Source organism: Megascapheus bottae, chromosome 3 (genome assembly GCF_031878675.1).
Source record: "Megascapheus bottae isolate mThoBot1 chromosome 3, mThoBot2.hap1, whole genome shotgun sequence".
Classification (NCBI taxonomy): Eukaryota; Metazoa; Chordata; class Mammalia; order Rodentia; family Geomyidae; genus Megascapheus; species Megascapheus bottae.
Genome location: NC_143511.1, coordinates 82,869,523 through 82,892,324, shown reverse-complemented (window position 1 = coordinate 82,892,324; position 22,802 = coordinate 82,869,523). Strand labels below are relative to the sequence as shown.

At 41.6% G+C, this 22,802-nt stretch overlaps 1 protein-coding gene across 3 annotated transcripts in view; it reads left to right on the top strand.

The window, feature by feature from the left end:
- Positions 1-22,802, top strand: part of Scai (suppressor of cancer cell invasion) — a 104,227-nt gene that overhangs the window by 37,114 nt on the left and 44,311 nt on the right. For all 3 annotated transcript variants that reach the window (XM_090330627.1, XM_090330626.1, XM_090330628.1), the window contains one exon: positions 17,893-18,024. In XM_090330627.1, the coding sequence (XP_090186753.1) occupies positions 17,918-18,024 (107 nt within the window). In that variant the 5' untranslated portion in view covers positions 17,893-17,917. The remainder of the gene's footprint in view (positions 1-17,892; positions 18,025-22,802) is intronic.

Here is a 22,802-nt window from a genome sequence, read left to right as displayed (position 1 = left end):
TCTCTTCTTATTTAAATATATAACAGTTAATGTGTGCCAGACACTCTTCTAAAACTCTTGCATATATTCTTATTTAATCTTTGTGTGTATGTGTGTGTGTGCGAGTGCGCGTGCACGCGCGCGCACGCACGAGAGAGAGAGAGAGAGAGAGAGAGAGAGAGAGAGAGAGAGGGGGGGGGGGAGGGAGAGGGAGAGGGAGAGGGAGAGAGAGGAGAGAGGAGAGAGAGTTTGGGCTTGAGGCTTCCAGACTTTCCTGCCCATTCTGGCTTTGAACCACAGTCCTCATATTTCAGCTTCCTTGAGTAGTTTGCATTGTAGGCGTGAGCCACCAGTAGCACCCACCACTTACTTAATCATCATGACAACTCTTAAGAAGTAGATCCTATTTTTTTCCCCACTTTACCTAGGGAAATGAAGGACTAAGTCCAAATAACTGGCAGAGCTCGTGCAGCTATGTTTGTGTAGTCTGTGTGAGAACTAAGATTTATGTATGGATATTTTGTGCTGGTCCTTTTGTTAAATTCATGCTGATTGACTGAGTGTCCCCTGATGTAAATAATTTGTGTATTTTTGATTTAGAAGTCTGCCTAAAGCCTTAGAATTTGGGGAGCTTCCTCATTTTCACCAAATCACTGCAGAGTCCTCTTATACGACTCCATCAGGGTAATTGCAGAAGGCTTTTTTTCTTGGAAGATTGAACAGTTCTGCTTTTCATGCTCGTCATTCTCCCTGAGGCGCTCAGGTGATGATCTTCCCAGCCTGTAGAGATTCTGAAGTCTCTGCAACAGTCCTTTTCCTTGCCTCTAGCTAGCTTTGGTTTTGTTCATACCTGCACACTGTCCAAGCACCTGGAATGGTACCCACCAGGTAGCAGGCACTCCCAGTCATTGTCGCTGCCATGGGGCTGAGGCTGTTTCTAGTCATAAGGCTTCAAGGCACCACTTGCACCAGGTCCTGTGAGGAAGGTATTTCACACAGATAGTAACTTTCAAGACACATCAGTAAAGGCAGAATGATGGGCATAAATAACCACTATATCAAGCAACTGAGCTTTGTGACAGTCATTTCAGAGTTCAGGGAAAAACACAATTGTTTCTGATCCAGGGAGGTTGTATAGAGTTGGTGGCACTGAAATCAGTTTAATAACTGGTCAGTTCAAGTGGTTGAAAGTGACTATTGGATATCTACAAACAGGGACCAAGTGTGCCCAGAGCAGAGGCCAAACAGAAGATTAAGATAATTCTGCGGATGAGAGTTTGATCAATTTGACACCCTGTCCTCTGAGAGAAGTCCAGGCCAGTAGTCCTGCTTTGTTTTTATAGTACTACTATCCTCGTGGCCCCTTCTGACCCTCCGAGGTTGCCAGAGTAGCAGGAACAGATGGCACTGCACAGCAGCTCACCACTTAAACTCAATTCCTGTCCAGAGCTTCCCTGCCTTCTTTCCTCTCTTGTCTCTCCTCTTCTATTTTTTTTTTAATTTTATTTGAGAAAGGGATTTATTATGTTACTTAGGTTGGCCTTCAACTCAATCCTCCTGCCTCTTATGCTAGGATTGTAGGTTTGCATTGTCTTAGTCATATATATATATATATATATCCTTATATATATATATATATCCATATATATATATATATATATTTCCTTACTTACTAGTACTGGGCTTGAACTCAAAACCTCACCTGGGCCTGGATGTTGTCTCTAAGCTCTTTTAGCTCAAGGGTACCACCCTATCACTTCAGCCACAGCCCCATTTGTCATTTTCTAGTGATTAATTGGAGGTAAGAGTCTCAATATTCTTTAGTGCCTAGGCTGGCTTTGAAACCCCAGTCCTCAGATCTTAGCCTCCTGTGTAGCTAAGATTACAAGCATGAGCCACCGTGCTCGGCATCACCCAGATTTTTGATAGTTAATTGGAAATGGAGTCTTGAAGACTTTTGTTTGGGTTCGCTTCCAGCTGAGATTCTCTAAACGTCCATCTTCTGTGTAGCAAGAATGATTAAAGACATGAGTTACTGGTGCCAGGTAAAGATTAGTATTGTTTTAAATTTTCTTTATATCATCAATTTTTATTGGACTATGGTTACATTTAACTAATTACTCTTATGATATCTAAAGAGGATTACATTTGACACTTAGGCTTATATGGTAAAATAGAGTGGTTTTCATTATTCTTGCTTTATAAATGAGGAAATAAAAGTTACACTGAGCTGTAAGCATTGTGGCTGGAGGAAACAGCCCAAAGTTGTTTTGTTTTGTTTTTGTTTTGCTTTGTTTTTTGGTGGTGCTGGGTATTGATGAATATCTCTCACATGCTGAGCAAGTGCTATGCTCTAAAACAATTAGCACTTATCTTTGACTCATCAGAATTCCAGTCAAGTTGGGTATGGTGGCTCAAAGCTATAATCCCAGCTATGTGGGAGGTCTTTGTGGACAGGAGGATGTTGGTCTGAGACTAGTCTGAGCAAAAACAAGGTCTTATCTCAAAAATAGCAAGCAAAGGGCTGGGAGCTTGGCTAAAGTGTGAGGCCCTGAGTTAAATCCCCTCACTGACAAAAAATCATAAGCCCAGTTTATATTGCATAGCATTGCTTTGACTTTTTTTTGTGTGTGTGGGTCATGTGGCTTGAAGTAGGCGTGGGTGCTGTCCCTGAGGTCTTCAGCTCAAGGTTACTGCCCTGCCTTTGAGCCAAGCTCCACTTTCTGTTTTCTAGAGGTTAATTGGAGATAAGAGTCTCAGGTCCTTTTGTGCCAGGGCTGGCTTTTAACCTTGATCCTCAGATCTCAGCCTCCTGAGTAGCTAGGTTTGTAGCTGTGAGCCACCAGTCTGCCCTGCTGCTTTAACTTTTAATATCTAGATAGAGAACAAAAGAAGCTGTAATCACTTTACATCATAACCTTTTCAAATACAAACCGTTATGAAGTCTAGCTTCATCATCTGTTTACATTCATGGGTTTGCAGGCCTATCAGCACCACTTTATGATTGTAGATACAATAAATTCTGCTGAAGAGAAATCTCATGGAATGCAGGTGGCCTGTATGATCCCTTGGTGCAAATTTTAAAAAGACAGTCTTCCCTCCTCAGTGAACCAGATGCTCCCTTTGAGGGTCAGGCAATAAAAGTCATTCCTGCTAGGCTTAGAGAATATGTATGGGGGTTGAACTCCCCTTTGCCTCTTTTATGTAATGTTTAAAAAGCAGCAGCTGTGAATCCTGCTTGTCTTTATTTATGAGGAGCCCAGGTACTTCAGTGTTGTATTTCTAAACTGAACCTCTCATTCCTCAGTGTACCAAGTCTGTACCTGTCTTAGCACGTTATTGTACATTCCCTCTGCTCAGATCCTCAGTTGTCATCTTGGCCCTTCACTTTGTCTTCATCACTGCTTCGATGATTCTCAGTGCCTTGCCTGCTCTGCTAGAGCTGTATTTTCTCCATCCTGGACTGTTATTTTTGTGGGTTTTGTCTATTGCTAAAAAGCACACTGTCATTTTGCCGGTTTTGTTCTCTAGTGTATTCCAGAATCTAGAAGGATAGTTAGCTTAGTAGTTATTGAGTGAATGAACTAATGATGCATTGTAATAGACAGTATAAATTGCCAGTTTTAGTATTTGCCACCTTTGCCTAGTGTGTGGCTTACTTGGTAAAGCATGTGTCTCACATATGGGAGGCTCTGGGTTCCATGATGAACATCCAGGGAAAAGATTGCTACTGTTTGTTGGTTACTTAGCGACCTTCTGTGCCATGATATTATGAATATTGTCTCATAGAATATTCATAATAGTTGTATCACTATTATTAGGAGTAAATAGTACAATATTACTTAAAAAAAAAAACTATCTTTTTTGTCTCTTCTTTTTTTGACACTGGGGATCGAAACCCAGGACATTGCGCTTGCTAGGCAAGCGCTTTGCCACTGAGCTACATCCCAGCCCTACAATACTACTTTTGGAATAGAAAAAATTCCAAAGCTAGCACTGGCAGCATAGCCTAGTGGTAGAGAGCTCGCCTCGCATGCACAAAGCCCTGGGTTTGATTCTTCAGTACCACATAAAAAGCTGGAAATGGCACAGTGGCTCAAGTGGCAGAGCACTGGCCTTGAGCAAAACGTGTCCAAGGACAATGCCCAGGCTGAGTTCAAGCCCCACGACTGGCAAAAAATAAAAATAAAACAACAAAAAAAAACCCTCAAAGCTAATAAAATTTATAACATGCTCAAAATAAAGTATCTCATAATTAGAATCCTTCCTTGAGAGGTAAATCTGACAACCAGAATCCATTTTGCAAGAATTGTTACTAGTGAGTTTTGGGGGTCTTTTTGTGTGTCAGGGGGCTTGAACTAAGGGCCTCATACTTTCATACTTGATTTATTTTGTTCTTGGCTGGTGCTCTGTCACTCGAGTCATGCCTCTTCCCAATTAAATAAGAGCCTCTCAGATACTTCTGGGCTGGCTTCCAACCACAGTTCGCAGCTCTCATTCTCCTAAGTAGCTAGGCTTATAGATGCAAGCCACCAATACCCTGCTTTGGGGAGTTGAAAAAAACAAAAACAAAAACAAAGAAAAACTGCCGGGCACAGTGGCTTATGCCTGGAATCCTAGCTACTCAGGAGGCTGAGATCTGAGGATCATGGTTCAGAGTCAGAGCCAGCCCAAGCACTAAAGTCCATAAAGTCCATGAGACTTATCTCCAGTTAATCACCAGAAAACCGGAAGTGACAAGGTGATAATGGTTAAGACCGTGCTTATGAAAGGGGAAGGACAGTGGCCTTGAGCTGAAGAGCTCGGACAACGTCCCATGAACAACAACAGCAACAAACTATTTTTCAAAGTGAAGCAGTGGTACTCACTGGACACTGATGCACTATACAATTTCTGGGTGGAAAAGGGAAGGAGGAACTGGGAGAGATTGAGTGAACAGAAGACGCTATGAAAGGAAATATCCCTCTGCATATCACCTCTAAAATAACAATAAAGTAAGTTAATTAAAAAATACCTTTTTGGGGGCTGGGAGTTTGGCCTAGTGGTAGAGTGCTTGCCTAGCATGCACGAAGACCTGGGTTCAATTCCTCGGTACCACATACATAGAAAAAAAAACCGGAAGTGGTGCTGAGGCTCAAGTGGTTGAGCTCTAGCTTTGAGAAAGTCCAAGGACAGTGCTCAGGCCCTGAGCTCAAGCCCAGGACTGGCAAAAAACAAAACAAAACCTTTTTGGGCCAGGAATATGGCCTTATGGTAGAGTGCTTGCCTAGCATGCACAAAAAGCTGGGTTCGATTCCTCGGTACCATATATGTAGAAAAAGCCAGAAGTGGCACTGTGGCTCGAGTGGTAGAGTCCTAGCTTTGAGCCAAAAGTGTTCAAAGACAGTGCCCAGGCCCTGAGTTCAAGTCCCAGGACTGGCAAAAAAATAAAAGAAAATCTTTTTTTTTTCAAAGAGTCATTTCCTAATACTGAGGAAAGATCCCAAATTACTGAGAAGGCCCATTTTGCCTTTTCATTCTTTTGTTACTGTTGTCTGAGGTACTATTCTTGAGCTATTGTGCTCAAGGATAGCACTCTTCCATTAGAGTTAAAGCTTTTCTTTTCTTTCTTTTTTTTTTTTTTTTTTGCCAGTCCTGGGCTTGAGCGCAGGGCCTGAGCACTGCCCTTGGATTTTTTCTCAAGGCTAGAACTGTACCACTTGAGCCTCAGCACCATTTCTGGCTTTTTCTAAGTATGTGGTACCAAGGAATTGAATCTGGGTCTTCATGCATGCTAGGCAAGCACTCTACCACTAGGCCAAACTCCCGGCCCAAGTTACAGCTTTTCTTCCAGCTTTTTTAGTAGTGAAATGGTGATAAGAATTTCATGGGCTTTCTTGCCAAAGCTGGCTTTGAGCCCTGATCCTCAGATTTTAACCTCTCAGGATTAAAGACATGAGCCACCGGTTCCTGGCCCTTTTTTTTGTTTTCTGTTTTTCTTTGTTTTTTGAGATGTGGTCTTGATGAGTACCCCAGGTTTTCCTTGAACTCAAAAACTCCTAAACCACATATATTCCCAGTGCAGGGATTGCAGGCATGCACAACAACCCAGGTAAAAGCCGTTTTCTTTTTGTGTGGCTGAGAATTGAACCAAGGGCCTTATGCATAGTAAACAAGTGCTACATATTTAGCCACTGCCAAATAGGATTTCTTTTTTGTGGGTTTTTTTTTTTTTTTTGAGAATCTCCCTATGTAGCCCAGGCTGACTTCAAACTCATGAACCTTCTGCCTCAGTTTCCTAAATTACAAATGTGTACTACCATGCCCAGCACCAAGTAGAGTTTCTTTAATTTTTGTCTGTTACGGGGCTTAAACTTAGGTCTTAGGTGTTGTCCCTGAACTCTTTTGTTCAAGGCTAGTGCGCTACCACTTTGAGCCAGAGCACTGCTTCCAGTTTTCTGGTGGTTAATTGAAGATAAGAGTCTCATGGACTTTCCTACTTGGGCTGGCTTTGAACCACCTCCTCACATTTCAGGCTCCTGAGTAGCTAAGATTACAGGCATGAGCCACTGGCACCCAGTACCAAGTAGAATTTCATAACCATTATCACCTTGTCAATAGAATAGCAATGTCATGCACAACCCAAAGAATTTACTTTTCTAAACTGGATAATAATAATAATTATTGGCCTAGTGGTAGAGTGCTTGCCTACCATGCGTGAAGACTCGGGTTTGATTCCTTGGTACCACATACATAGGAAAAAGCTGGAAGTGGTGCTGTGGCTCTGGAAGTGATAGAGCACTAGCCTTGAGAAAGCCTAAGGACGGTGCTCAGGCCCTGAGTTAAAGCCTCAGGACTGGCAAAAAAAGTAAAGAAAAAAAAAGAAAGAAAAGAAAAAAAAGAATGGATCACAGATGAAGCATTAATTCTTGACTTCAACAAAGTATGCATAATTTAAAGATTAATTTGTCATCCCAAATAATGACATAAATGTTAATGATATAACTAGTGCTATGAAGAGGATTCTGAGAACTATAAGAAAAGTCTGGAATGTTAGAAACAAATCAAGTAAGTAATTGTAAAGTAAGCTTTTTATGTAGGCCCATAAAGGAAACCACCAGACAAGACAACCCAGAGATATCATAGCTACTGATGCTAAGGGCTGGGACTAGCTGGGAAAAGTGAGTGGTGAGCTTGCTTTATTCTTTTTGGGGGAGTGATATGCGGGGAGACAAGGTTTCCCCATAAGGTCGATTGATCCTGAACTTGTTACATAGTTCAGGATGGCTTTAAAGTTTTGTTCTTCTTGTCATAGCTTCCCAAATGACTACAGACAAGGACCACTAACCCTGGCCAGAGTACCTCTTTTTATTTCAGTCTCTGAGTGTGTGTGTGTGTCTTAGGGCTTGAAATTGGCCTGGGCGTTGTCCCTGAGCTTTTTAACTCAAGGCTACCCTTGAGTCAAGCCCCCCTTCCTGTTTTCTAGAAGCTAATTGGAGATAAGAGTCTCAAGTCCTTTTGTGCCTGGGCTGGCTTTGAACCTTGATCCTCAGATCTCAGCCTTCAGAGTAGCTAGGATTACAGGTGTGAGCCACCACACCCAGCTTCTTTTCTTTTCTTTTTGTAATTATATATATATATATATATATATATTATTTATTTATTTATTTATTTATTGCCAGTCCTGGGCTTGAGCTCAGGTCCTGAGCAATGTCCTTGGACTTTCTCAAGGCTAGAGCTCTACCACTTGAGCCTCAGCACCACTTCCGGCTTTTTTCTATGTATGTGGTACCAAGGAATTGAACCCGGGTCTTCATGCATGCTAGGCAAGCACTTTAACCACTAGGCCAAACTCCCGGCCTGTAATTATATTTTGGGAGTGATGTATAGAGGGGTATTTCAGCCTTTTTGACTACCACTGATTTTTGCTTACCTATATATTATTTGGGTAAAACAGACGTTAACAGTGATTAAAAAAAAGAGAAATATAACCCACCCAGAAGTGAAAAGACAATCCCTAGAAAGGAAAAATATATTTGTAAATCCTATATCCAGTTCATTGACCTAGAGTATATAATGAATTCGTATAACTCTAGTAAACAGTATAATCCATTAAAAAAAGAGGAGGGGTGGGGGTGCTAAAGTTCCATAATCAAATGGATAGATGCTCAGCATTATTACTCATTGGGGGCATGTAAATCAGAACCAAGAATCATGGCTAAAATCAAGTAGATGCCAAAGTGAGGACATGGAGATGTTCGTTAGTTCACACGCTGCTGCCTGTAGAAATGGTATGTTATGATAACCAAAAAGTGGAAGCTACTGTCAGCAAATTACTGGATAAACAAAATGTGGGATATCCACACAGTGTATCATTACTACTTCTAGAAATACCTCATTTGGGGAAAGTTTATTCCTATTTTTTTTTTCATGATGATACTGGTTCTTGAACTCAGATCCTCATACTCTTTATTTTTGGAGTGGGGAGGTTGGTCAGTCATGGGGCTTGGACTCTGGGCCTGGACACTGTCCTTGAACTCTTCAGCTCAAGGCTACAGCCCTACCCCTTTGAGCATCAGCTCCACTTCCAGTTTTCTGGTGATTAATTGGAAATAAGAGTCTTATGGACTTTGGTGCCCTGGCTGACTCTGAACCCCTATCCTCAGATCTCAGCCTCTTGAGTAGCTAAGATTACAAGCCTGAGCCACTGTGCCCAGACAGATCCTCACACTGGTACTTGTTTTTTTTTGTTTGTTTTGTTTTTTTGTTTTTCCTCGAGGCTGGTACTCTACCACTTGAGTCACACCTCTACTTGCAAGAATAAAGTTTTTGTTTTGTTTTGTTTTGTTTTGGTCTTGAGGCTTGAACTCTGGGACTGGGCGCTATCCCTGAGCTTTCAGCTCAAGGCTGGCGCTCTACCTTGATGGGTCACAGTGCTTCTTCTGGTTTTCTGGAAGTTAGTGGGAGATGAGAGTCTCACTGACTTCTGTGCCCATATTGGCTTTGAACCACGATCCTCAGATCTCAGTCTCTTGAGTAGCTAGGATTACAGGCCTGAGCCATTGCCCCCAGCTAAGAATAAAGTTTAAAGAGCTTTTTTATTTTTCTATTCTATTCTTTCATTTATATTCTCAGTTCTTAATGTTCTTTTTTTTGCTTGTTACTTTTATACATTCAGATGATAATAGTTCTAAATATAGTCAGGTGGGCAAGAGAAGAAAATGTTAACAGTCTTTCTTCTCAGTTAGCTCCATCTCTTGCCCTCTTCAGTTTTTCTTTCTGGTAGTGGGTGAAGCATCCACATGTCCAACTGTAGAATGGGCTCAACTGGGAAAAAGGTATTCCTTCATGTGCTGCCTCCAGCTCAGTCTGTGGGACTGATCACTCACAGACCTCTTGTGGGACTGCACCATCCAGATCTATAGCTGTCCTGTCTAGCCGGTACTTGGCTCTGCTATGTGCTGTGGCCCTGCTTGGGCTCAGGTGAACTAATCCTGGTGTTTGCTTATTGCATATTTCATTTTCCATACTTAGTAGGCAAAATGGCATAGCTTCTCCTCTTCCTACTTTTTAAAACTATCTTTGCCATCATGGTATTAGTAAGGTTCCTGGACTCTGTACATTTAGGGGAAGTGTGTATGCTGGAGGTCATCACCCTTAGCTGCACCCCCAGCCTGATTCTTTATACAATGATCAGTGAAAGTTAGGAGTACATATTTTTCGTCTAATTATTATAACATGTAATTTAACTTCAGTGGTGATGATCAGTTAAAAAAAGATTTTAGAAAATATTGTGCATGGGCTGGGAGCATAGCCTAGAGGTAGAATGCTTGTCTAGCATACACAAAGACCCGGGTTCCATTCCTCAGTTCCACATACATAGAAAAGCTGGGAGTTGGGGCCAGGACTTTGGCCTAGTGGTAGATTGCTTGCCTAGCATGCACAGAGACCTGGGTTCGATTCTTTGGTACCACATACATAGAAAAAAGCTGGAAGTGGTGCTGAGAGCTCAAGTGGTAGAGGTCTAGCCTGGAGAAAGTCCAATGACAGTGCTCAGGCTGTGAGCTCAAGCCCAGGACTGGCAAAAAAAAAAAAAAAAAAAAGCAATCTGGGAGTGGTGCTGTGCCTCAAGCCTTGAGGAAGGCCCAAGGACAGTACTCAGATTGACTGTCAAAAAAAGAAAGAAAGAAAAGAAAAAGAAAAGATTGTACATAATTCATGGTTTTATATTGTCCTTGATACATGAAGATGCCTCCCAATCTGGAAAGAACCAGCTTTTGGAGCTCTGTTACATGTTCAGATTCCAGGAACACCATCTGTACTGATCAGAGCTTCGTGTTCCTTCTGTACCCGGCATGGCGGCTCGTCACCTCCACCCCACGCACACACTCAACCTTTTATTGTATTTGGTACTTTTAAATTTACATTTTATTTTATTTTATTTATTTGTCAGTCTTTATTTTATTTATTGCCAGTGAGACTTGAATTCTAGGCCTGGGCATTGTCCCTGAGCTCTTCAGCTCAAAGTTAGCACTCTACTCTTGGAGCCACAACACCACTTCTGGCTTTCTGGTGGTTAATTGGGGATAAGAGTCTCATGGAGGGGCCAGGAGTTTGGCCTAGTGCACAAAGATCTGGGTATTTTTGTTTTTATTTTGTTTTGTTTTGTTTTTGTGGGTCATGGGGCTTGAACTCTAGGCCTGGGCGCTGTCCCTGAATTCTTCAGCTCAAGGCTACCACCCTACCACTGGAACCACAGTCCTTCTTCCCATTTTCTAGTGATTTATTGGAGACAAGATTCTTATGGTCTTTTGTGCCTGGACTCGCTTTGAACCATGATGCTCATATCTCAGCCTCCTGAGTAGCTAGGGTTACAGGCGTGAGCTACCACACCAGGCCTGAAGATCTGGATTTTGATTCCTCAGTACCACATACAAAGAAAAAGCCAAGAATGGTGCTGTGGCTCAAGTGGTAGAGCTCTAGCCTTGAGAAAGCCCAAGGACAGTGCTCAGTACCTGAGTTTAAGGTCCAGGACTGGCAAGGGAAAAAAAAAAAAGACTCTCACTGACTTTCATCCCAGGGCTGGCTTTGAACCATGATGCTCATATCTCAGCCTCCTGAGTAGCTAGGATTACAGGCATGAGCCACCAGTGCCTGGCTACATTCTATTTTTTTTTTGTATGCTTGTAACAACATTACATAACTACTTTGTAATTCACAGGACAATTTTACATCTATTAGTTCATTTTGTGAACTAGACGTTACTACTATTACATTATTGTGGCTGACCAAACACATGATTCTTTTTTGTCTGTTGCAGGGCTTGAATACTGTTCTTAAGCTCTTTTGCTCAAGGCTCGTGCTTCATCACTTTGAGCCACAGCTCTACTTCCAAGCAGTTAATTGGAGATAAGAGTCACTAGGACTTTACTGCCTGGGCTAGCTTTGAACTACAATCCCCAGATATTAGTCTCCTGAGTAGCTAAATTATAAATTTGAGCCATCAGTGCTTGTTGAGTGCATGATTCTTTCATATTCATGTTGGGTTTTGCAGCCATCTTCTTTCTGTGTTTTAAAAATCTGAGCACGGGGCCAGGAGCGTGGCCTAGTGGTAGTGTGCTTGCCTAGCATGCACGAAACCCTGGATTCGATTACTCAGTACCACATACTCAGAAAAAGATGGAAGTGGTGTATGGCTCAAGTGGCAGAGCATGAGCCTCAAGCAAAAGGTGTCCAAGGACAGTGCCCAGGCCCTGAGTTCAAGCCTTAGGACTGGTAAAAAGAAGAAGAGGAGGAGGAGGGAGAGGAGGAGGAAGAGGAGGAAAGATGAACTCTTGGGGGAAGGGAAGGTGGAAGTGAAACATTCGAGCAGGTAACAATATCCAACAAAAAATGTAATCACTACCATACATATGTAACTATAACCCCTCTGTTCATATAAAATGATCTATTTCATAGAGATCATAGTAGCTTATCATTCCTATGTATTTCCTTTTTGTTCCTTCCTGGTCCTGGGGCTTGGACTCTGGGCCTAGACACTATTCCTGAGCTTCTCTTTACTCAAGGCTAAGTACTCTACCTCTTGAGCTACAGCATTACTTCCAGCTTTTTCTGAGTGGTTTATTGGGGATAAAAATCCTTCAGATTTTTCTACCCTGCTGGTTTTGAACTGCAATCCTCAGATCTTAGGCTCCTGAGTAGCTAGGATTATAGGTGTGAGCTACCTGCACCTGCCTTGTCTTTCTGTTTACTTTTTTTGTTTTGGCCAGTCCTGGGGTTTGAACTCAGGGCCTGGGCACTATCCCTGAGCCTGTGTTCAAGGCTGACATTCTGCCACTTGAGCCACAGTACCACTTCGGGCTTTTTCTGTGTATGTGGTACTGAGGAATTGAACCCAGGGCTTCGTGCATGCTAGGCAAGCACTCTACCACTAGGCCAAACTCCTGGTCCTTCTCTTTGTTTTCTTTTTGAGTCTTGATCACTAAAATAGTGACTGATGATGATAGCAGTAATTGTGTAGATTTTTAAGCTTCTTTTATAGTTCTTTTTTTTTTTGGCTCACTGTCAGATAACTAATAAGCATTAGGACCAGAATATTTCATCTTCCTTGTCCTACCCAAGTTTCATCCACTGCCACGGTGGCTGCTCTGAGTTCCTGGGTATACTGGGTAAGCCATTTGGCTTTTTCCCTCCAGATTTCTTCCAGGCTTTCATGTTTCAAACCCTTTTAACTCAGAACTAAATCCAGAGTAGCAGTTTTTCTTGTTGCTTTGTTAAAAGACTTTCTATAAACAGAAATGACGGGGGTTGGGAGCATAGCCTAGTGGTAGAGTGCTCACCTAGCATGCACAAATCCCTGGTTCTATTCCTTGGTACCACATACATAGAAAATGCTGGAAATGGCATTATCTCTCGAGTGGCAGAGTGATAACCTTGAGTAAAAAGTGTCCAAGGACAGTGCCCAAGTCCTGAGTTCAAGCCCCAGGAGTGGAGATGGGGAGGGGGGTATGTCAACAAAACAGGTCAATAACTAGTTCATTTCCACGGCTTAGCAGAACTTGTCTTGAAGTAGTCATTCGTTCTCATTGCCACATTGTAATCTGTGGGTGAATTGATCTGCCTATCCGTTTCTAGGCTTTTTTAACTTTCTTAGTCACCAGAGCAATGCAAATTTGAGCTAAAATGAGAAATAAAACTGAACAGGTTAAAACAAGAAAAAAAAAGTACCCTTTCACAGTTCAGTAGCCAGAGTCCCAAATTAAGGTGTTGGGAAATTGGTTCCTTCTTGGGCTTGTTTCTTGCATTCCTCTCCTGGCTTCAGCTTGCTGCCAACAATCCTTGGCGTTCCTTGGTTTGTAGTTGCATAATTCCTGTCTGTGCTGCTATCCTCATACATCTTCCCTCTGTCCCGTCATAGCTTTCTTCTATGTCTGCCCCTGTCTTATAAATGAGGATTTCAGTAACTTTGGATAAAGACCCTCTCTACTTCAGTGTTACCTTATCTTAACTTTTTTTTGGAGAGGGATGTCCACAAAGCTAATATTCTTTTTTTTTTTTTGAGGGGAGGGGCAATCCTGGAGCTTGAATTTAGGATCTGAACACTGTCCTTGGGTTTTCTCAAGGCAAGAGCTCTACCACTTGAGCCATAGCACCACTTCTATTTTTTTTTCTTTGTATGTTTTACTGAGGAATCAGACCTGGATCTTTGTGCATGCTAGGCAAGTACTCTACCACTAACCCAAACTCTCAGCCCAAGGCCAACATTCTTAAGCCACAGCTCCACTTTCACCTTTTTTGTTCAGTTATTTGAGATAAGAGTATCATGGACTTTCCTGCTCAGCCTGGCTTCATTCAAACTGTGATCTTCAGATCTCAGCCTCCTGAGTGGATAGGATCACAGGTGTGAGTTACTGGTGTCTGACTTAACTTACATCTTAAGTATGTCCTAAAGACTATTCCTGAGTGAAATTCCATCCATAGGTGCCGGGATTAGGACTTCAATATATCTTTTTTCATGGGGAGATATAATTTGGCTCACACTTTTGCCTTTTCAGACCTCTATCTTTTCCTTACACCTACGATATGGTTACCTCTGTGTATAGATTCCAGTATGTAATTTTCCCATGTAATTTAATTGTATTGCTAAATCTTAATTCACCATTTATCTTTTGTGGCAAAATAATCACAAGGATCAGAAACATGATAGAAAACAAAACATAGATATACCTTGATCTAAGAAGCAGGTAGATGAATCTGAGTAAGCTACTCACATGAGGTAGTATACTTCAAGAAATAAGACTGGACAAAGGTCAAAATGCATAAGTGAATAGAAAGATGGAGTATAATGAAAAAGAATAAACTATAGTACTCTACAATAAAAATAACAAAGGCAAAAAAGTGTGGTACAAGGGGTAGAGTCCCTACTTAGCAAACATGAACCCTACTTAGCAAGCATGAAGTTCTTGAGTTCAAACCAGAGTACTGCATAGAAGAAAAAGAAATACCATGTTGCTAGTATTCCTCTTAATTGCTTCCTAATTCCTCTGTGCTGATGCTATACTGTGTCTTTGAACCAGATAGAATGTATTACTTTCTGTTTGCTTTTTTTTGTTTTTCTTTTTTGCCAGTCCTGAGGCTTGAACTCAGAGCCTGAGCACTGCCTTGGGCTTTCTCAAGGCTAGAGCTCTACCACTTAAGCCACAGCACCACTTTTGGCTTTTTCTATGTATGTGGTACCAAGAAATTGAACCCGGGTCTTCATGTATGCAAGGCAAGCACTCTACCACTAGGCCAAACTCCTGTTCCTCCCCTCCCCTCCTCCCTTTTTTTTTTTTTTTAACCCAGCATTCTGTTAGGCTCATTCTGATATCAGAGCTTGGCCATTTGTTTGATAAAGTGTATGAAAAGCCGAGGTTCTTCCTTTGTGTCCCCTTCCCACGGGGTTTGTTCCTTTTTCTTCTTTGGTCTTTATACTTTTTCCCCTTTTCCTTTATTCAATATTGTATCAGGATTGAGTTTGCCATAGAGAACTCCTGTAATCCCAAGAATTCTGGAGGCTGATTCAAGGCCAGCCTGGACTACATATAAAACAACCAACCAAAATTCTCACCTGCGTTCACATCTCATGGGGAATATATATTCCCATTTCATCAGAAAATGTGATTTTTGCTATAATTTTAAAATGCATGTTCTTTATGAATGTTACTCTCAATTCCTCATTTCCTCATTTTTTTTCTTATTTTGAGTCAGATTGTACCAAATCTGTACTGCATCTGTTGAGCAACCAACTTTTGATTTTTTTGTCCTTCATTTTACTTACATGGTAATTACAGTGATTGATTTTCAAATATCCAATCAGCTTTGCATTCCTAAAATAAGCCCAATTTTCTCATGTCCTTTTTATATATTGCTGAATTGGATTTGCTAGCATTTGGGTTAGGATATTCATATCTATTCATTAGTGAGAATGGCCTATAATGTTCCTTCCTCTCAATATCTTTGTTTAGTTTTAGTTACAATGGCCCCAGGAAATAAGTTGGGAAATGATGCTTCTATATACTGTAAGAGTTAGTTTAAGATGGACATCTTTTCCCCCTTATTTAAATGTTTGGCCATCTGGGCCTTCATCATGTTTGAGGCTTTCAAAAAGGCCATCAATTTCTTCTTCCTCCTCCCTTCTTCCCCCTCCTTTCTTTCTTTTGGTAATAATCTTGGAGATTGAACCCAGCACTTTACATCTGTAAGCACTCTCCACTTGATTTACACCCCAGATACTATAACCAAGGAGTTTTTTTTTGGGGGGGGGAGCGGGGGGGGGGGTCATAGGGCTTGAACTTGGCCTGGGTGCTGTCCCTGAGCTCTTCAGCTCAAGGCTACTACCCTACCCTTGAGCTAGGCCCCACTTCCCATTTTCTAGAGATTAATTGGAGATGAGTCTCAGGTTCTTTTGTGCCTGGGCTGGCTTTGTACCTTGATCCTCAGATCTCTGCCTCCTGAGTAAGTAGGATTACGGGAGTGAACCACTGCTCCCAGCAAGGATTTTTAGTTTTCCCTTCCCTTCTTCTCTTCCTCCTCCTCTTCATCTCTTTCTTTCTCTCGTGTTCTCTCCCTCTCTCTCTCTCTTTTTTTTTTTTTTTTTTTTTGGTCATGGGGCTTGAACTCTGGGCCTGGGCTCTATCCTTGAGCTCCTCAGCTCAAAGCTACCGACCTACCCCTGGAGCCACAGTGCCACTTATAGTTTTCTAGTGGTTAATTGGAGATAAGAGTCTCAATTACTTTAGTAACTGGCTGGCTTTGAACCTCGATCCTCAGATCTCAGCCTCCTGAGTAGCTAGGATTACAGGCATGAGCCATCGGGCCCAGTCTTCCTTCCCTTCCCACCTCCCCCCCCTGGTTAATCCTGGAGCTTGAACTCAGGGCCTGGGCACTGTCCTTGACTTTTCTCAAGGCTAGTGCTCTACCATTTGAACCACAGCACCATGTCCAGCGTTTTCTGTGTATGTGGTACCAAGGAATTAGACCCAGGGCTTCATGTATGCTAGGCAAGTAAGTCCTCTACCACTAGGCCCCACTCCCAGGCCTCTCTTCCTCCTCCTCCTTGTCGTTTTCTGTTCTGGGGATTGAAGTAAAGGCTTAGAATTGAACCTAGAGCTTGGTAGGCAGGTAGGTACTCTAGGACTTGAACCATGTCTCCAGCATCCTTTTATATTGGTTATGTTGATGTATGATATTGCTTTATGCCCACATCTGCCTGTGATCTATCATCCTGCTATTTGTGTTTCCCTGTGTTGGATGGACAGGTACATGGCACAACACTTAGTCATCAATTAAAATGTCTTGCTAACTTTTACGTCTGAGCTGGCCTAGAACCAGGATCCTTTGATCTCTACCTCCCAAGAAGCCATGACTAAAGGCTTTAACTGCTGCTCTTGGTTTCTCCTACTCCTCCTCTTCCTCTTCTTCTCTTCTGCTTCCTTCGCTGCTTCTTTTTTGGAAGTGGATTGAACCTAGAACTTTACATGTACTAAACAAATACTCCACTACTTGATCAGTGTCTCTAACCCTTTATTTTGTATTTTGTTTTTAACATAGGCTCTCATTAAGTTTGTCTCACCTTACACTTTTAAGGCTTGTCTTAAACTCAAGATGCTTAACAATAATAATAGGATAGTATTTGGCAGTTTTCTCCTATTCTTCAAATATTAAACTTGTAGTCATATAAGTTTGTTGTCCCAAAGAGTTCTGTGTTTAAACAGAGGTTTTGTTTTCATTTTTAATTAAGTATAGCTTAGTATTTTAAAGATAACAATATTTAAGTTCTAGATGACATACTTTGGGTTAAATAAAAGCTTTTGTTTTTGTTGTTATTTTGTTTTTTGTTGGTTGTTGGTCCTGGGGCTTGAACTCTGGGCCTGGGCGTTGTGCCTGAGCTCTTCAGCTCAAGGCTACCACCCTACCCCTTGAGCCTCAGTGCCACTTCCAGTTTTCTCGTGGTTAATTGGAGATAAAGAGTCTCATGGACTTTAGTGGCCGGGTTGGGTTTGAACCGCAATCCTCAGATCTCAGCCTCATGAGTAGCTAGGATTATAGGCATGAACCACTGCATCCAGCTGTTCTACCAATTTCTATTCCTGCTAACAATACATTATTATTTCTTTTTCAACATGTACATGATTTGTATTTGAGTGTATTTCCTCATGAATCTATGAGGAAGATGCTAGCAGATGATAGGTGTAAGTTTTTAGGCCCATTATGGGGGTTATGCCTGGAATTCCTGAACTGGGAGGCTCACCCAGGAGGACTGCAAATTTGTGCTGTGCCTGTACACTCCATAGTGAGAGCCTGTATCTAAAAAAAAGCAACGAAAAAGATATAACTAGTCTCCTTCTCCTTTGTTTTTACCAACTGTTAAATGGACATATTTTTTTCTTGCAGGACTGAATTTGCTGTTAAAGAAATCATGTCCTCTGGAGGTGGTGAAGATGACATCCCCCAAGGAGAGAGGAAAACAGTTACAGACTTTTGTTATCTTCTCGACAAATCTAAGCAGCTGTTCAATGGGCTAAGGTTAGTGGACTCTTGATGCTTCAGTGTTCCCCCCTCCCCTCTCTTTTTCTCTTTTGTCAGTCATGGAGCTTGAACTCTGGGCCTAGGTGCTGTCCCTGAGCTCTTTAGTTCAAGCTACCCCTTGAGCCGCAGCTCCACTTCTGGTTTTCTGGTGGTTAATTGGAGATAAGAGTCTCATAGACGGGGCCAGGAGTTTGGCCTAGTGGTAGAGTGCTTGCCTAGCATGCATGAAGACCTGGGTTCAATTCCTCAGTCCCACATACATAGAAAAAAGCCAGAAGTGGTGCTGAGGCTCAAGTGGTAGAGCTCTAGCCTTGAGAAAGTCCAAGGACAGTGATCAGGCCCTGAGCTCAAGCCCAGGACTGGCAAAAAAAAAAAAAAAGTCTCATAGACTTTAGTGTGGGGCTGGCTTTGAACTGTGATCTTCAGATCTCAGCCTCCTGAGTAGCTAGGATTATAGGTGTGAGCCTCCATGCCTAGCTTGCTTGCGCTCTCGCTCTCGCTCTCTCTTGCTCTCTCTCTATCTCTCTCTTTCTCTCTATCTTTTTTTTTTTTTGCCTGGGCTTGAACTCAGGATCTGGGCACTATCTCTGAGCTTCTTTTGCTCAGGGCTAGCACTGTACCATTTGAGCCACAGTGTCACTTCCAATTTTTTCTGTTTATGTGCTACTGGAAAATTGAACCCAGGGCTTCAGTCATGCTAGGCAAGCAGTGTAACCACTAAGCCACGTCTCCAGTCCCTTCAATATTTTTTCTACTTTTGTTTTTTACTGGCTGATCTGTGGTAAGTAACTCAAAGTCACAGAATGTTATGAAAATACCTGTATTAGTGGCATGATTATCATTTTGTTTTCCTTTGACACTATTCTTAGATGGATTAAAAAGACAGTAGGAAAGGAGGAAACCCTATTTTACTCAAGTGGAGAGCTGGACGGTTTTTGTGGTAGTGGCGGGGGATCTATATACACTATTCACTCCGCACCTGATTGGCGTTCTGTTATATATTTATGGGAATCAAGGAGTTCAAAGGCAATTAGAAGTGAAGACTCTTGCGAAGTTTTAAACATTTATTGTTCCTTTTCTCTTTTTGCGGGAGGGCTGGGGTTGTCTACAGACTAAGGTTCTAGAAAGTCTTGTTTTTGCTTAAGTTGGGTATATCTTGGGTAGAATAGCTGTACATTAAGAAGTGTGTGAATGTGTTATGGGTGTGACAGAAATAATTTTTTACCTTTTGAGGAGCTGCTGAGCTATTTGCCAGAGTGGCTGTACCACCAGCAATGTAACTTGACTCCCTGTCTTCCCAGCACTTACCATTTTCTGTCTTTTTTTATGAGACATCCTAGTGGGTGGGAACTGATGTCTCTTTATGGTTTTGATTTGCATCTCCCTAATATTTGAAATCTGAGCACATTTTTTATGTGCTGCTTCCATTTTATTGTTTCTTTGGGAAAAATGTGTTTTAATCCTTTAAATATTAAAAAATAGATTGTATCTTTATTATTAAATTGTAGACAGTCTTTACATATTCCAGATGTCTACTCCTTATGAGACTATATCATGATCTAACCAACAAGTTGGACACAGGTGGCTCACACCTGTAATCCTATCTTTTCAGGAAGCTAGGATCCATTAAGGATTGTGGTTCAAACTCAGCCCAAGCAGAAAAAGACTCCAGCTAACCAGCAAAGTGCCTGATTGGCTTAAGTGGAAGAGTACTAGCTATGAGCAAAAGAGTAAAGTGAAAACACAAGACCCTGAATTCAAGCCCTAATATCAAACACACACACACACACACACACACACACACACACACACACACACACACACACACACACTCACACTCAAATGTCTGACTAGCCAGCTAATTCAAGCTGTATAGAGCCTTCCTAGCAAGTAGGAAGACCCTGTATTGAATCCCCAGCATCACTAAAAAATAAATTAGGCTTCAGATCTTTTGTGTAAAAACTATACTCCTTTGGAGCGTAGTAAATTTCTTTTTACTCTTAGAGATGTGCCTTCTTATTTTATAGTGAGCTATTTGTTTGCATTGCCACAGCCTTTCATTTTCCCAGCTCTCAATATCTTCTTCTTCTTCTTTTTTTTTTTTTTTTGGGTGGATCTTGCGGCTTGAACTCTGGCCTGGGCGCTGTCCCTGAGCTCTTCAGCTTAAGGCTGCTGCCCTACCCTTGAGCCAAACCCCACTTCCTGTTTTCTAGAGATAAGACCGATTCTTAATATCTTAACAAAGAACTTTTTCTTGGTCAAAAACATCTTTCTAAAATATGGACATAATAAATTACGCTCTGCTTCCCATTCACTGTGTGAGGAAGCATAGTCCAGAAAGTATAAAATTGGCAAAATGAATGGTGTTTTGTATATAGTTTCAGTAGTAATGCAGTGAACAGTAGTAATGCAGTGAAAATATCAGAAACACTTTGAATGCTGCAGAAAATGATCAAAAGCCCAAGTGCTTACAGTGTTCTGGTTGCCATGGTGACTAAGACGAAGCAGAATTGAATACTGGGTGGGTTTATCTAAGGCAGCATCTCCATCCAGACTGTTTGACAAACGCAGCTGTGTCTACCAGTGACCTCCAGAACTTATGCCTTGCAGAAGTGGAGGCCTCTAAATCCCTTGTTATTTCACTGTACAGGAACACATACACAAAGCCGAACAAGCTTTGGTGGCCATGGGGAAGGTGTGTGTGTGTGTGTGTATATGTGTATATTTATACGCATACATATATACACATACACACATATACACGTACATATACACACACATTCACACAGGTACACCTACACACACACACACACACACACACACACACACACATACACTCCCCACCACTGAAAATTCTACCAAACGAATTACACCAAAGTGAAGTATAATAGTCTTAAATAAAAATCCTCACAGAAGCCAGGCACTAGTTGCTCATGTCTATAATCCCAGCTCCTCAGAAGGCTGGGATCTGAAGATCACAGTTCAAATCCAACCCATGAAGAAATACCCTTGAAACTCTTATTAATTAATCACAAGAAAAGCATAAGTGGCTTCAAAAATATGGAAGTTATTTGTATTAAATATGCTCTTAATATTTAAATTAAGGAGTAAACCATCTACAGTATTTCCTTTAGAAGACATTTTTTCTTTTTTTTTTTTTTTAATTGGTTTTGGGGTTTTAACTCATGGCCCCGGTGCTGTCCCTGAACTTTTGTTCACAAGGCTAATGCTTTATCCATTGAGCCACAATTCACTTTCAGCTTTTTTTTTAGTAGTTAATTGGGAATAATAGTCTCACAGATTTCCTTGCCCAAGTTGTCTTTGAACCACAATCCTTAGATCTCAGCCTCTTAAAGTAGCTAGAATTACAAGTGTAAGCTACTGGTGCTCTGCTTGAAGACTTTTTTTGTTGTTGTTTTTGCTTTGTTTTTTTATTTTGTTTTTGCCAGTCTTGGGGCTTGAGCTCAGGGCCTGAGCTTTCTCAAGGCTAGAGCTCTACCACTTGAGCCACAGTACCACTTCCAGCTTTTTCTATATCTGTCATACTGAGGAATCGAACCCCGGTCTTCATGCATGCTAGGTAAGCATTCTACCACTAGGCAAACTCCCAGCTCCTGAAGACTTGTTTTTCAGATACCTTGTTCCTATATGGGAAGATACCTAAGAAATAACATATCTTAGTGTTCTCATTCCCTTTCTCCATACTATTTTTTCCTTCCCTCCTTCCTCTCTTTTTTCTTTTTTGTTTTTGTCAATTGTGGGACTTGAACTCAGAACCTGCCTGAGCATTGTCCTTAAACTCTTTTTCACCCAAGGCTAGTGCTCTACCACTTTGTGCCACATCTTTACTTCTGGTGTTCTGGTGGTTCTCTGGTGATGATTCTCATGGATTTTCCTGCCCAGGCTGACTTTGAACCATGATCCTCAGATCTCTGTCTACTAAGTAGCTAGGATTATAGGCATGAGCCACCAGCTCCCTGTGCCCTCTTCCTTTTTGAGAAAATGAACATACTCCTGGAAGCAAGTTTTGCAAGTCAGCAGTGTACTTTTTCAGAGATTATGTCCTGAACTGCCTGTACAGGCTTGTGATGCAAGGCTTAGCACTCAAGTTAGTTGTGCACTCAGGTAGACAACCAGCAGAGTGTACCAGATGCCTGTTTACGGGGTCAGAACAGCTCTGACTAATAGAAACATAATGTGAATCACAATGCAAAGGCAAGTTGTCTAGGCATGCTAAAAATGTAAAAGAAACATGTGAAATTAATTTTAATAATGTGTTTTATCTGATTTAAATGTCAAAAATATTGCTTTAAGATGTAATTCAGTACAGGAAAATCATTAATGAGACATGTTGCATTCCTTTTTTCATGCAGTGAATATTTTACATTAACATTCATGTCAGTTCAGGTTAGCCCCATTTCCAGTGCTCAGGAACCACTCGTGGTTATGACTTAGACAACAGTTGTTTCAGTTTTAGCTTCTGTTCTCAGAATGGCCCACACTGCCTTCTGGTGAATTCATTTTGGCTGTCTTGGGTTCTCTTCTTCACAGGTTCACCACAAGCATCCATCTGCTTTCACAGTCTTCCTGGGCTGGTGTTGATAGCATGTAGGCCTTTTGCTTGCTGGTAACTTGTCACCATCTACCTGCATTTAGAGACTACACAGATGCCTTCTCTCTCAGTGCATTTGTGTGCAAGGTCACAATAAATAACACCGAAGGCTGTGGGACTTGAAAACAAATTTCTTTCTCATAGTTCTGGAGACTAGAAGGCT